We start from the raw sequence: 15,247 nt of genomic DNA, 5'->3' as shown, positions 1-15,247 counted from the left end.
GATATTCTTGTTAGATACCACCTTAGGTAAGAACCCAGGTTTGGTACGCAGGACTACCTTATCCGTATGAAAAATCAGATAAGGAGAACCACATTGTAAGGCACATAGCTCAGAGACTCTACAAGCCGAGGGAATAGCTACCAAAAAAAAAAAAAAAAAAAAGAACTTTCCAAGATAAAAGTTTGATATCTATGGAATGAAGAGGTTCAAACGGAACTCCTTGAAGAACCTTAAGAACCAAGTTTAAGCTCCATGGTGGAGCAACAGGTTTAAACACAGGCTTGATTCAAACTAAAGCCTGACAAAATGCCTGAACGTTTGGAACATCTGCCAGACGCTAGTGCAAAAGAATAGACAGAGCAAAAATCTGTCCCTTTAAGAAACTAGCTGACAATCCTTTTTCCAAACCTTCTTGGAGAAAAGATAAAATCCTAGGAATCCTGACCTTACTCCATGAGTAACCCTTAGATTCACACCAATAAAGATATCTACGCCATACCTTATGGTAAATTTTCCTGGTGACATGCTTTCGTGCCTGTATTAAGGTATCAATAACTGACTCGGAGAAGCCACGCTTTGATAAAATCAAGCATTCAATCTCCAGGCAGTCAGCCTCAGAGAAATTAGATTTGGATGGTTGAAAGGACCCTGAAGTAGAAGGTCCTGTCTCAGAGGCAGAGACCATGGTGGAAAGGATGACATGTCCACTAGATCTGCATACCAGGTCCTGCGTGGCCACGCAGGTGCAATCAGAATCACCGATGCTCTCTCCTGCTTGATCTTGGCAATCAGTCGAGGGAGCAGAGGAAACGGTGGAAACACATAAGCCAGGTTGAAAGACCAGGGCGCTGCTAGAGTATCTATCAGTGTCGCCTTGGGATCCCTGGACCTGGATCCGTAACACGGAAGCTTGGCGTTCTGGCGAGACGCCATGAGATCCAGTTCTGGTTTGCCCCAACGGAGAATCAGTTGTGCAAATACCTCCGGATGGAGTTCCCACTCTCCCGGATGAAAAGTCTGACGACTTAGAAAATCCACCTCCCAGTGCTCTACACCTAGGATATGGATAGCTGATAGGTGGCAAGAGTGAATCTCTGCCCAGTGAATTATTTTTGAAACTTCTAACATCTCTAGGGAACTTCTTGTTCCCCCTCGATGGTTGATGTAAGCTACAGTCGTGATGTTGACCGACTGAAATCTGATGTACCTCAGAGTTGCTAACTGAGGCCAAACCTGAAGAGCCTTGAATATCGCTCTTAGTTCCAGAATATTTATTGGAAGGAGAGACTCCTCCTGAGTCCACGATCCCTGAGCCTTCAGGGAGTTCCAGACTGCACCCCAACCTAGAAGGCTGGCATTTGTTGTTACAATAGTCCAATCTGGCCTGCGAAGGTCATACCTTTGGACAGATGGACCCGAGATAGCCACCAGGGAAGAGGATCCCTGGTCTCTTGGTCCAGATATAATATATATATATATAATTGTGAGGAAAGTCTTAGTTCAATCTGATGTTCTTTATGTGACAGTTTATATCCGGTGTATGTTGATGTCGATATTCTTTTTTTTTTTTAAAGAACATCAGATTGAACTAAGACTTTCCTCACAATTATATATATATATATTATTCTTTTTTTACACTATTTTTTACTTGCAAGGATATCCACACTAAAGCCTTTAAGGTGTACACCGGCTTTTATTTTTTATTTTTTATTTTTTGTTTTTTGTTTTTTGAAAAACTTTTTTATTCAAACAATTTTTTCCTTTTTTCTATTCACTTTTTATACATTTTTTAAGGATTACCACCTTTTATTGTTTATTTTTTAAGGATTATCACGTTATCACATATATTGGAAATTCACTTACGCTGTTTTTTATACATTTCAACTTTTTTAAGGATTACCACCTTTTATTGTTCATTTTTTAAGGATTATCACGTAATCACATATATTGGAAATTCACTTATGTTGTTTTTTATCTTATGTGTTTTACCTTATGGCTGAAAAGTCTCTTAAGGTCTGAATTACTACTGTGAACCAGAAAATTCAATTTTCCTATATTCATATTGTCAAGTATAGATACATGCCCATATAGAGATATAGGGTCAGACAGAGAGTTATATGTCCATATAGAGATTTATGTTTAATTAGGGTTAATATCATAACATCAGGGTAAAAGTGTACACACCTTTGCTTACCGAATTTATATTGTAAGATATTGTTTTTAAACACTGTTTTTAACACTGTGAAATAAATATTGTAAAATAAATACGTATTTTTAAAAAACCTTCTAAAACCTTTTTGTAAAAACCATTTATAAATATTTGGTTTAGTCTAAATACTTTTGATTCTACTCACTCTTTATCTGGTTTGCAGATAATTGTGAAAGGTGAAATCTCCCTTTTGGGGGGGGGAAGCTTTGAAGTCCAGAAGATATCCCTGGGATATAATTTCCAACGCCCAGGGATCCTGAACATCTCTTGCCCGCGCCTGGGCGAAGAGTGAAAGTCTGCCCCCTACTAGATCCGTTACCGGATAGGGGGTCGTTCCTTCATGCTGTCTTAGAGGCAGCAGCAGGCTTTTTGACCTGCTTACCTTTTTTCCAGGTCTGGTTTGGTCTCCAGACAGTCTTGGATTGAGAAAAAGTTCCCTCTTGTTTATTATTATAGGAAGTTGATGCCGCACCTGCCTTGAAGTTTCGAAAGGCACGAAAATTAGACTGTTTGGCCCTAGATTTGGACCTGTCCTGAGGAAGGGCACAACCTTTTCCTCCCGTGATATCAGCAATAAGCTCCTTCAAACCAGGCCCGAATAGGGTCTGCCCCTTGAAGGGAATGTTAAGTAGCTTAGATTTTAAAGTCACGTCAGCTGACCATGATTTAAGCCATAGCGCTCTGCGCGCCTGTATAGCAAAACCAGAATTCTTAGCCGTTAGTTTATTCAAATGAACAATGGCATCAGAAATAAAATAATTGGCTAGCTTAAGTGCTCTAAGTTTGCCAAGTATATCATCCAATGGAGTCTCTACCTGTAAAGTCTCTTCCAGAGACTCAAACCAGTACACCGCAGCAGCAGTGACAGGGGCAATGCATGCAATGGGCTGTAGGATAAAACCTTGTTGAATAAATATTTTCTTAAGGTAACCTTCTAATTTTTTATCCATTGGCTCTAAAAAAGCACAACTGTCCTCGACAGGGATAGTAGTATGCTTTGCTAGAGTAGAAACTGCTCCCTCCACCTTAGGGACTGTCTGCCATAAGTCCCGTGCGGTGGCGTCTATTGGAAAACATTTTTCTAAAAATAGGAGGGGAAGAGAACGGCACACCTGGTCTATCCCATTCCTTATTAATAATTTCTGTAAACCTTTTAGGTATTGGAAAAACATCAGTACACACCGGCACTGCAAAGCATTTATCCAGTCTACAAAATTTATCTGGCACTGCAATGGTATCACAGTCATTCAGAGCAGCTAAAACCTCCCTAAGTAACACGCGGAGGTGTTCAAGCTTAAATTTAAATGTAGAAATATTAGAATCAGGTATCTTTCCTGAGTTATTAACATCACCCACTGACTGAAGCTCTCCTTCCTCAGCTTCTGCATATTGTGAGGCAGTATCAGACATGGTTCTTAACGCGTCAGTATGCTCTGCATTTTCTCTCAGCCCAGAGCTATCTCGCTAACCTCTAAGTTCAGGTAGTCTGGCTAATACCGCTGACAGTGTATTATCCATGACTGCCGCCATGTCTTGTAAAGTAAACGCTATGGGCATCCTAGATGTACTTGGCGCCATTTGAGCGTGAGTCCCTTGGGCGGGAGTCAAAGGGTCTGACACGTGGGGAGAGTTAGTCGGCATAACTTTCCCCTCGTCAGATTCCTCTGGTGATAATTTACATGTTTATACAGACTAGCAATGAGACTAGCAAGCTTGGAAAACACTTTAAATCAAGTTAACAAGCAAATATAAAAAACGGTACTGTGCCTTTAAGAGAAACAAATTTTGTCAGAATTTGAAAAACAGTGAAAAAATGCAGTAAATCAAACAAAATTTTTACAGTGTATTTAATAGGCTAGCAGAGCATTGCATCCACTTGCAAATGGATGATTAACCCCTTAGTTCAAAAAACGGATCAAAAAACGAAATAGACGGGTTTTTTGTTGTTGTTTTTTTTTTTTTTTTTTTTTAACAGTCACAACCAACTGCCACAGCAAGCTGTGGTCCTACCTTCCCCAATAAACGACTTTGGAAAGCCTTTGAGCCCTTTAGAGATGTCCTATAGCATACAGGGGGCTCCTGAGGGAAGCTGGATGTCACAGTTTGTAATTTTAACTGCACCAACTGTAACGTTTATACTATAACAGTGGAAAGCCTCAGTAAAACTGTTTCTAGTCAAAATTTAAGCCAGCCATGTGGAAAAAACTAGGCCCCAATAAAGTTTTATCACCAATGCATATATAAAAACGATTAAACATTCCAGCAAACGTTTATATTGCAATATCATAAGGGTATTACCCCTGGGAGTAAGCATGATACCAGTCGTTATTAAATCACTGTATTCAGGCTTAACTTACATTAATCCGGTATCAGCAGCATTTTCTAGTGTTTTCCATCTCTAGAAAAAATTATAACTGCACATACCTGATAGCAGAATAAACTGCACGCCATTCTCTCGCTGAAGTTACCTCATCTGTGTAATCCCCTCAGACATATGTGAGAATAGTAATGGATCTTAGTTACAACCTGCTAAGATCATAGAAACCTCAGGCAGATTCTTCTTCTATTTACTGCCTGAGATAAAATAGCACAACTCCGGTACTATTTAAAAATAACAAACTTTTGATTGAAGAAAATAAACTAACTATATTTAACCACTCTCTCCTACAACATCCTAGCTTGTTGAGAGTTGCAAGAGAATGACTGGCTATGACAGTTAGGGGAGGAGCTATATTACAGCTCTGCTGTGGGTGTCCTCTTGCAACTTCCTGTTGGGAATGAGAATATCCCACAAGTAATGGATGATCCGTGGACTGGATACACCTTACAAGAGAAAGACAGATACGTGATATCCTGAACAGCTAACGATATCAACAGAAAATGCAAGACAAATGGAAATCACAGCCACAACATTTAGAAATGGCATTTAACAATCACAATATTAATATCTTTATTTTAATTTCATACTCGTATTTTTGGGATTGTAAAGTACAGTATTCTTGTCTTTAGTAACGGGTTTCTCTTGGCAATCAAATCGTTGTGATTGTGAGTTAAAGGGCCATGATACCCAAATGTTGAAACACTTGAAAGTGATGCAGCATAGCTGTAAAAAGCTGACTAGAAAATATCACCTGAACATCTCTATGTAAAAAAGAAAGATATTTTACCTCAAAAATTCCTCAGTAGCCACATCCCATTGTAAAGGACTTCTAAGCAGCAAATCAGTATGTCTGTCCCGGGACAGCTAAGGGAGTGAGCTTACGTGTACACTCCTCTTATTTCCCTATTCAGTTTAAGGAAGTTTACCATGAAATCTCATCAGAGTTAAGTCAAATCTCATGAGAATGAGATCACAGTAAAAGAGTTCATGACCTCAGCACTATTGATGCTGTTCATTTCTTCATATTTTTTTTTTTACCTGCAGCTGAGCAACAGCTGAAGTATATTGTTTTAAACAGAGCTTACTCTGCTGAGCTGAGGAAATTGTGAGGTAAAATATCTTCTTTTTTACATAGAGATGCTCAGGTGTTATTTCCCTGTCAGCTTTTTATAGTTATACTGCATCAGTTTCACGTTATTTAGCATATGAGTATTATGTCCCTTTAATTATTTGCCATTCAGCCTTGTTTGGAACCTTCTTACAGGTATAGAAATGCTGCAAAGAGAAACCCTATTCTGTAGAGTGAGGTTTGGAAATCGCAGTTTGAACAATGTTTTTTTTTTTTTAAATCGTGGTCTATAAAGTGAGTTCTGCAACTTTGGATTATCTTTAAAATCTTATTACTTTTCATGATTCACATTGTGAAAACTGTTAAAAACAGAATTTATGCTTACCTGATAAATTACTTTCTCCAACGGTGTGACCGGTCCACGGCGTCATCCTTACTTGTGGGATATCTCTTCCCCAACAGGAAATAACAAAGAGTCCCAGCAAAGCTGGCCATATAGTCCCTCCTAGGCTCCGCCCATCACAGTCATTTGACCGATGGACAGGAGGAAATATATATAGGAGAAACCATATGGTACCGTGGTGACTGTAGTTAGAGAAAATAATTCATCAGACCTGATTAAAAAACCAGGGCGGGCCGTGGACCGGACACACCGTTGGAGAAAGTAATTTATCAGGTAAGCGTAAATTCTGTTTTCTCCAACATTGGTGTGTCCGGTCCACGGCGTCATCCTTACTTGTGGGAACCAATACCAAAGCTTTAGGACACGGATGAAGGGAGGGAGCAAATCAGGTTACCTAAACGGAAGGCACCACAGCTTGCAAAACCTTTCTCCCAAAAATAGCCTCCGAAGAAGCAAAAGTATCAAATTTGTAAAATTTGGCAAAAGTGTGCAGTGAAGACCAAGTCGCTGCCTTACATATCTGGTCAACAGAAGCCTCGTTCTTGAAGGCCCATGTGGAAGCCACAGCCCTAGTGGAGTGAGCTGTGATTCTTTCAGGAGGCTGCCGTCCGGCAGTCTCATAAGCCAATCGGATGATGCTTTTAAGCCAAAAGGAAAGAGAGGTAGAAGTCGCTTTTTGACCTCTGCTTTTACCAGAATAAACAACAAACAAGGAAGATGTTTGTCTGAAATCTTTTGTAGCCTCTAAATAGAATTTTAGAGCACGGACTATGTCCAAATTGTGTAACAAACGTTCCTTCTTTGAAACTGGATTCGGACATAAAGAAGGTACAACTATCTCCTGGTTAATATTTTTGTTAGAAACAACCTTAGGAAGAAAACCAGGCTTAGTACGCAAAACCACCTTATCTGCATGGAACACCAGATAGGGCGGAGAACACTGCAGAGCAGATAACTCTGAAACTCTTCTAGCAGAAGAAATTGCAACCAAAAACAAAACTTTCCAAGATAGTAACTTAATATCTATGGAATGTAAAGGTTCAAACGGAACCCCTTGAAGAACTGAAAGAACTAGATTTAGACTCCAGGGAGGAGTCAAAGGTCTGTAAACAGGCTTGATCCTAACCAGAGCCTGAACAAATGCTTGAACATCTGGCACAGCTGCCAGTCTTTTGTGTAGTAAGACAGATAAAGCAGAGATCTGTCCCTTTAGAGAACTTGCAGATAATCCTTTTTCCAAACCTTCTTGTAGAAAGGAGAGAATCTTAGGAATTTTTATCTTATTCCATGGGAATCCTTTGGATTCACACCAACAGATATATCTTTTCCATATTTTATGGTAAATCTTTCTAGTTACCGGTTTTCTGGCCTGAACCAGAGTATCTATCACAGAATCTGAAAACCCACGCTTCGATAGAATCAAGCGTTCAATCTCCAAGCCGTCAGCTGGAGGGAGACCAGATTTGGATGTTCGAATGGACCCTGAACAAGAAGGTCCTGTCTCAAAGGTAGCTTCCATGGTGGAACCGATGACATATTCACCAGGTCTGCATACCAAGTCCTGCGTGGCCACGCAGGAGCTATCAAGATCACCGAGGCCCTCTCCTGATTGATCCTGGCTACCAGCCTGGGAATGAGAGGAAACGGTGGAAATACATAAGCTAGGTTGAAGGTCCAAGGTGCTACTAGTGCATCTACTAGAGTCGCCTTGGGATCCCTGGATCTGGACCCGTAGCAAGGAACCTTGAAGTTCTGACGAGACGCCATCAGATCCATGTCTGGAATGCCCCATAATTGAGTTATTTGGGCAAAGATCTCCGGATGGAGTTCCCACTCCCCCGGATGGAATGTCTGACGACTCAGAAAATCCACCTCCCAGTTTTCCACACCTGGGATGTGGATCGCAGACAGGTGGCAGGAGTGATCCTCCGCCCATTGAATTATTTTGGTCACTTCTTTCATCGCCAGGGAACTCCTTGTTCCCCCCTGATGATTGATATACGCAACGGTCGTCATGTTGTCTGATTGGAACCTTATGAATCTGGCCTTTGCTAGTTGAGGCCAAGCCCTGAGAGCATTGAATATCGCTCTCAGTTCCAGAATGTTTATCTGGAGAAGAGACTCTTCCCGAGACCATAGACCATGAGCTTTCAGGGATTCCCAGACCGCGCCCCAGCCCACTAGACTGGCGTCGGTCGTGACAATGACCCACTCTGGTCTGCGGAAGCTCATTCCCTGGGACAGATGGTCCAGGGTCAGCCACCAACGGAGTGAATCTCTGGTCTTCTGATCTACTTGAATCATTGGAGATAAGTCTGTATAGTCCCCATTCCACTGTTTGAGCATGCACAGTTGTAATGGTCTTAGATGAATTCGTGCAAAAGGAACTATGTCCATTGCTGCAACCATCAACCCTACTACTTCCATGCACTGCGCTATGGAAGGACGAGGAACAGAATGAAGAACTTGACAAGTGCTTAGAAGTTTTGACTTTCTGACCTCTGTCAGAAAAATCCTCATTTCTAAGGAATCTATTATTGTTCCCAAGAAGGGAACTCTTGTCAACGGAGACAGAGAACTTTTTTCTATGTTCACCTTCCATCCGTGTGATCTGAGAAAGGCCAGAACGATGTCTGTATGAGCCTTTGCTTTTGACAGGGACGACGCTTGTATTAGAATGTCGTCCAAGTAAGGTACTACTGCAATGCCCCTCGGTCTTAGAACCGCTAGAAGGGACCCTAGTACCTTTGTGAAAATCCTTGGAGCAGTGGCTAACCCGAATGGGAGGGCCACAAACTGGTAATGCTTGTCCAGAAAAGCGAACCTTAGGAACTGATGATGTTCTTTGTGGATAGGAATATGTAGATACGCATCCTTTAGATTCACGGTAGTCATAAATTGACTTTCCTGGATAGTGGGTAGAATCGTTCGAATGGTTTCCATCTTGAACGATGGTACCCTGAGAAATTTGTTTAGGATCTTCAAATCCAAAATTGGTCTGAAAGTTCCCTCTTTTTTGGGAACTACGAACAGATTGGAATAAAATCCCATTCCTTGTTCCTTTATTGGAACTGGGTGTATCACTCCCATCTTTAACAGGTCTTCTACAGAATGTAAGAACGCCTGTCTCTTTATTTGGTTTGAGGATAAGTGAGACATGTGGAACCTTCCCCTTGGGGGTAGTTCCCTGAATTCCAGGAGATAACCCTGAGAAACTATTTCTAGCACCCAGGGATCCTGAACATCTCTTGCCCAAGCCTGAGCAAAGAGAGAGAGTCTGCCCCCCACTAGATCCGGTCCCGGATCGGGGGCTACTCCTTCATGCTGTTTTGTTAGCAGCGGCAGGCTTCTTGGCCTGCTTACCCTTGTTCCAGCCTTGCATCGGTTTCCAGGCTGGTTTGGGTTGTGAGGCATTACCCTCTTGCTTAGAGGATGCAGAATTAGAGGCCGGTCCGTTCCTGAAATTGCAAAAGGAACGAAAATTAGACTTATTTTTGGCCTTGAAAGGCCTATCTTGTGGAAGGGCGTGGCCCTTTCCCCCAGTGATGTCTGAAATAATCTCTTTCAATTCTGGTCCAAATAGAGTTTTACCTTTGAAAGGGATGTTAAGCAATTTTGTCTTGGATGACACATCCGCTGACCAAGACTTTAGCCAAAGCGCTCAGCGCGCCACGATAGCAAACCCTGAATTTTTTGCCACTAATCTAGCTAATTGCAAAGCGGCATCTAAAATAAAAGAGTTAGCCAACTTAAGTGCGTGAACTCTGTCCATAACCTCCTCATATGGAGTGTCTCTACTAAGCGAGTTTTCTAGTTCCTCGAACCAGAACCACGCTGCTGTAGTGACAGGAACAATGCACGAAATGGGTTGTAGAAGGTAACCTTGCTGTACAAAAATCTTTTTAAGCAAACCCTCCAATTTTTTATCCATAGGATCTTTGAAAGCACAACTATCTTCGATAGGAATAGTAGTGCGTTTGTTTGAGTAGAAACTGCCCCCTCGACCTTAGGGACTGTCTGCCATAAGTCCTTTCTGGGGTCGACCATAGGAAATAATTTCTTAAATATAGGGGGGGGGACAAAAGGTGTGCCGGGCTTTTCCCACTCCTTATTTACTATGTCCGCCACCCGCTTGGGTATAGGAAAAGCGTCGGGGTGCACCGGAACCTCTAGGAACTTGTCCATCTTGCATAATTTCTCTGGAATGACCAAGTTGTCACAATCATCCAGAGTAGATAACACCTCCTTAAGCAGTGAGCGGAGATGTTCTAATTTAAATTTAAATGTCACAACATCAGGTTCAGCTTGTTGAGAAATTTTTCCTGAATCTGAAATTTCCCCATCTGACAAAACCTCCCTCATGGCCCCTTCAGATTGGTGTGAGGGTATGACAGAACAATTATCATCAGCGCCCTCCTGCTCTTCAGTGTTTAAAACAGAGCAATCGCGCTTTCTCTGATAAGTAGGCATTCTGGATAAAATATTTGCTATGGAGTTATCCATTACAGCCGTTAATTGCTGCATGGTAATAAGCATTGGCGCACTAGATGTACTAGGGGCCTCCTGTGTGGGCAAAACTGGTGTAGACACAGTAGGAGATGATGTAGTATCATGTTTACTCCCCTCATCTGAGGAATCATCTTGGGCAATTTCATTATCTGTGGCAGTACTGTCCTTACTTTGTTTGGACGCTATGGCACAATTATCACATAAATTTAAATGGGGAGACACATTGGCTTTCATACATATAGAACATAGCTTATCCGAAGGCACAGACATGTTAAACAGGCTTAAACTTGTCAACAAAGCACAAAAAACGTTTTAAAACAAAACAGTTACTGTCTCTTTAAATTTTAAGCAGAAAACACTTTATTACTGAATATGTGAAAAAGTATGAAGGAATTGTTAAAAAATTACCAAAATTTCACCACAGTGTCTTAAAGCATTAAGAGTATTGCACACCAAATTTCAGAGCTTTAACCCTTAAAATAACGGAACCGGAGCCGTTTACAAATTTAACCCCTATACAGTCCCAGCTATAGCCTTTGCTGAGACCCAACCAAGCCCAGAGGGGAATACGATACCAATTGACGCCTTCTAGAAGCTTTTCCAGCAAATTTCAGATCCTCACACATGCATCTGCATGCCCTGCTCTCAAAAAACAACTGCGCAGTAATGGCGCGAAAATGAGGCTCAATCTACAACTAGGAAGGCCCCCTGACTGGAAAAGGTGTCTAACATAGTGCCTGCCGTTTAATAAACGTTCCCCAAGTTTATAAATGCGAATTGTCAGCATAAATATGAATAAAATGCCCAAATAAAGCAATCGATTTAGCCCATAAAAGTGTCTACCAGTTTTTTAGCCCATATTAAGCCCTTTATTCTGTTTGTTTGACTAAGAAAATGGCTTACCGGTCCCCATGAGGGGAAATGACAGCCTTCCAGCATTACATGGTCTTGTTAGAAATATGGCTAGTCATACCTTAAGCAGAAAAGTCTGCTGTTTCCCCCAACTGAAGTTACTTCATCTCAACAGTCCTATGTGGAAACAGCAATCGATTTTAGTTACTGTCTGCTAAAATCATCTTCCTCTCACAAACAGAAATCTTCATCCTTTTCTGTTTCAGAGTAAATAGTACATACCAGCACTATTTTAAAATAACAAACACTTGATAGAAGAATAAAAACTACATTTAAACACCAAAAAACTCTTAACCATCTCCGTGGAGATGTTGCCTGTGCAACGGCAAAGAGAATGACTGGGATGGGCGGAGCCTAGGAGGGACTATATGGCCAGCTTTGCTGGGACTCTTTGCCATTTCCTGTTGGGGAAGAGATATCCCACAAGTAAGGATGACGCTGTGGACCGGACACACCAATGTTGGAGAAATCATGTTTTAGATTAGATAGTTTGCGGCCACTTTCTTCTTATGGAAATTAATATCCCACACTGTTCTTGATTTTAGATGAAAATGTCACCAAAGTGACATTAATGGAAAAAAATACATAAAAAATACTTTTAACATATTAAACGTTTAAAAAAAGAATTGATTAAACATACCCAGTATACTCATGATGCCCATATACAAATGTCCCTCATATTGTTTAACAATTATCATAAAGACCAGTATATCAAATTGCAAAACACAGACACAGATTCCATTGACCCCTTTACTGTGATCTCATTCTCATGAGATTTGACTTAACTCTGATGAGATTTCATGGTAAACTTCCTTAAACTGAATAGGGAAATAAGAGGAGTGTGCACGTAAGCTCACTCCATTAGCTGTCCCGGGACAGACATACTGATTTGCTGCTTAGACGTCCTTTACAATGGGATGTGGCTACTGAGGAATTTTTGAGGTAAAATATCTTTCTTTTTTACATAGAGATGTTCAGGTGATATTTTCTAGTCAGCTTTTTACAGCTATGCTGCATCACTTTCAAGTGTTTCAACATTTTGGTATCATGGCCCTTTAACTCACAATCACAATTTGATTGCCAAGAGAAACCCGTTACTAAAGACAAGAATACTGTACTTTACAATCCCAAAAATATGAGTATGAAATTAAAATAAAGATATTAATATTGTGATTGTTAAATGCCATTTCTCAATGTTGTGGCTGTGATTTCCATTTGTCTTGCATTTTCTGTTGATATCGTTAGCTGTTCAGGATATCACGTATCTGAACAACCAATGATGGATGCCAATCACAGAAATAACAAATGGGTTAAAGGCTTTAACCCATTTGTTATTTCTGTGATTGGCATCCATCATTGGTTGTTCTGAGTGTTGTTATGGGGAAATGGATATCATATCTCATGTGTGTTAACAATGTCAGCTGTATTTGACTTGGAAAGATTGTGATCACAATGTTTACAATCTGAAAGATTGGAATTGACCCCATTGTTACATATCTATCCTATGATTACAAAAGAAAAAAATAAGGGATTACATTACCTTTTCTTTGACTTCATTGGTGGCGAGAAGCAGTTCTATCTCTCTTTCCACAAGGTTGCAAGTATGGTTAACAAAATGTGTCATTTCATTTGAGGGCTCAGAAAAGCTGCCATCTAAAAAAAATAAAAGTAAGATAACCCACTGACCATCTATCTACAGACAATAACAGCTCTCCTATATTTGAAAATATGGGCACTTTTCTGCCATTAGACTTCTTATATATAAGAATATTATTGTTTGTTTCCAAACATTAGAATTAAATTAGAGACATAAAAGATACGTTTAACCCCTTAATGACCACAGCACTTTTCCATTTTCTGTCCGTTTGGGACCAAGGCTATTTTTACATTTTTGCGGTGTTTGTGTTTAGCTGTAATTTTCCTCTTACTCATTTACTGTACCCACACATATTATATACCGTTTTTCTCACCATTAAATGGACTTTCTAAAGATACCATTATTTTCATCATATCTTATAATTTACTATAAAAAAAATTATAAAATATGAGGAACAATTGAAAAAAAATACACTTTTTCTAACTTTGACCCCCAAAATCTGTTACATATCTACAACCACCAAAAAACACCTATGCTAAATAGTTTCTAAATTTTGTCCTGAGTTTAGAAATACCCAATGTTTACATGTTCTTTGCTTTTTTTGCAAGTTACAGGGCCATAAATACAAATAGCACTTTGCTATTTCCAAACCATTTTTATTTCAAAATTAGCGCTAGTTACATTAGAACACTGATATCTTTCAGGAATCTCTGAATATCCATTGACATGTATATATTTTTTTTAGGTTTCTCACTGAAATTATTTACAAACAGCTTGTGCAATTATGGCACAAATGGTTGTAAATTCTTCTCTGGGATCCCCTTTGTTCAGTAATAGCAGACTTATATGGCTTTGGTGTTGCTTTTTGGTAATTAGAATGCCACTGCGCACCACACGTGTACTATGCCCAGCAGTGAAGGGGTTAATTAGGGAGCATGTAGGGAGCTTTTTGGGGTAATTTTAGCTTTAGTGTAGTGTAGTAGATAACCCCAAGTATTGATCTAGGCCCATTTTGGTATATTTCATGCCACCATTTCACCGCCAAATGTGATCAAATTAAAAAAACGTTAAATTTTTCACAATTTTAGGTTTCTCACTGAAATCATTTACAAACAGCTTGTGCAGTTATGGCACAAATGGTTGTAAATGCTTCTCTGGGATCCCCTTTGTTCAGAAATAGCAGACATATATGGCTTTGGCGTTGCTTTTTGGTATTTAGAAGGCCGCTAAATGCCGCTGCGCATCACACGTGTATTATGGCTAGCAGTGAAGGGGTTAATTAGGTAGCTTGTAGGGAGCTTGCAGGGTTAATATCACATTTAGTGTAGAGCTCAGCCTCCCACCTGAAACATCAGACCCCCTGATCCCTCCCAAACAGCTCTCTTCCCTTCCCCACCCCACAATTGTCCCAGCCATCTTAAGTACTGGCAGAAAGTCTGCCAGTACTAAAATAAAAGCTATATTTGTTTTTGTTTTTTGTGTTTTTTTTAAAGCATATTTACATATGCTGCTGTGTACTATCCCGCCCTTAGCCCCCAACCTCACTGATCCCCCCAAACAGCTCTATAACCCTCCCACTCTAACTTAATCTGCGCCATCTTGGGTACTGGCAGCTGTCTGCCAGTACCCAGTTTAGAAGAAAACATGTTTTTTTTTTAATTTTTATTAAAATTTTCTGTAATGTAGCTTCCCCCCACACAAAACCAACCCCCCACCCCTCCACAATCTCTTTTTGTGCTTTTGCACAAACAAGATTTGGGCATTTTTTACTAAAAATATTTCCCGTAGTGTAGCGGTTCCCACCCGCTCCCGCCCCATGCACGCGCCCGCCCGCCACCCTCCGTGCATGCGCGCGCGCCCGTGCGCACCCCCTAACGGTCCCGCCCCCCTTGACAGAGTGGCTCTCTCTGCATCGGATGGCCATGTAAGGTTATTGCAGGATGCCTCCATATCGAGGCATCACTGCAATAACCGGAAAGCAGCTGGAAGCGAGCAGGATCGCTTCCAGCTGCTTTCCACACCGAGGACGTGCAGGGTACGTCCTCAGGCGTTAACTGCCTTTTTTTTTGAGGACGTAGCCTGCACGTCCTCGGTCATTAAGGGGTTAATATCCAGACTTTTATGTCTCAAATCCCATAACTATTTACTATTGTAAATTAAGAGCCTGT

General features: G+C 40.7%; 1 protein-coding gene across 1 annotated transcript in view; it reads right to left on the bottom strand.

Annotated features, from left to right (window-relative positions):
* LOC128652459 (uncharacterized) overlaps positions 1 to 15,247 on the bottom strand; it is a 321,251-nt gene that overhangs the window by 205,046 nt on the left and 100,958 nt on the right. The window contains exon 5 of the mRNA XM_053705396.1: positions 13,023 to 13,135. Coding sequence (XP_053561371.1) covers positions 13,023 to 13,135 — 113 coding nt within the window. The remainder of the gene's footprint in view (positions 1 to 13,022; positions 13,136 to 15,247) is intronic.

Source organism: Bombina bombina, chromosome 3, assembly GCF_027579735.1.
Source record: "Bombina bombina isolate aBomBom1 chromosome 3, aBomBom1.pri, whole genome shotgun sequence".
Lineage (NCBI taxonomy): Eukaryota > Metazoa > Chordata > Amphibia > Anura > Bombinatoridae > Bombina > Bombina bombina.
Note: the sequence above shows the minus strand (reverse complement) of the source record. Positions and strands in the feature narration are given on the sequence as shown.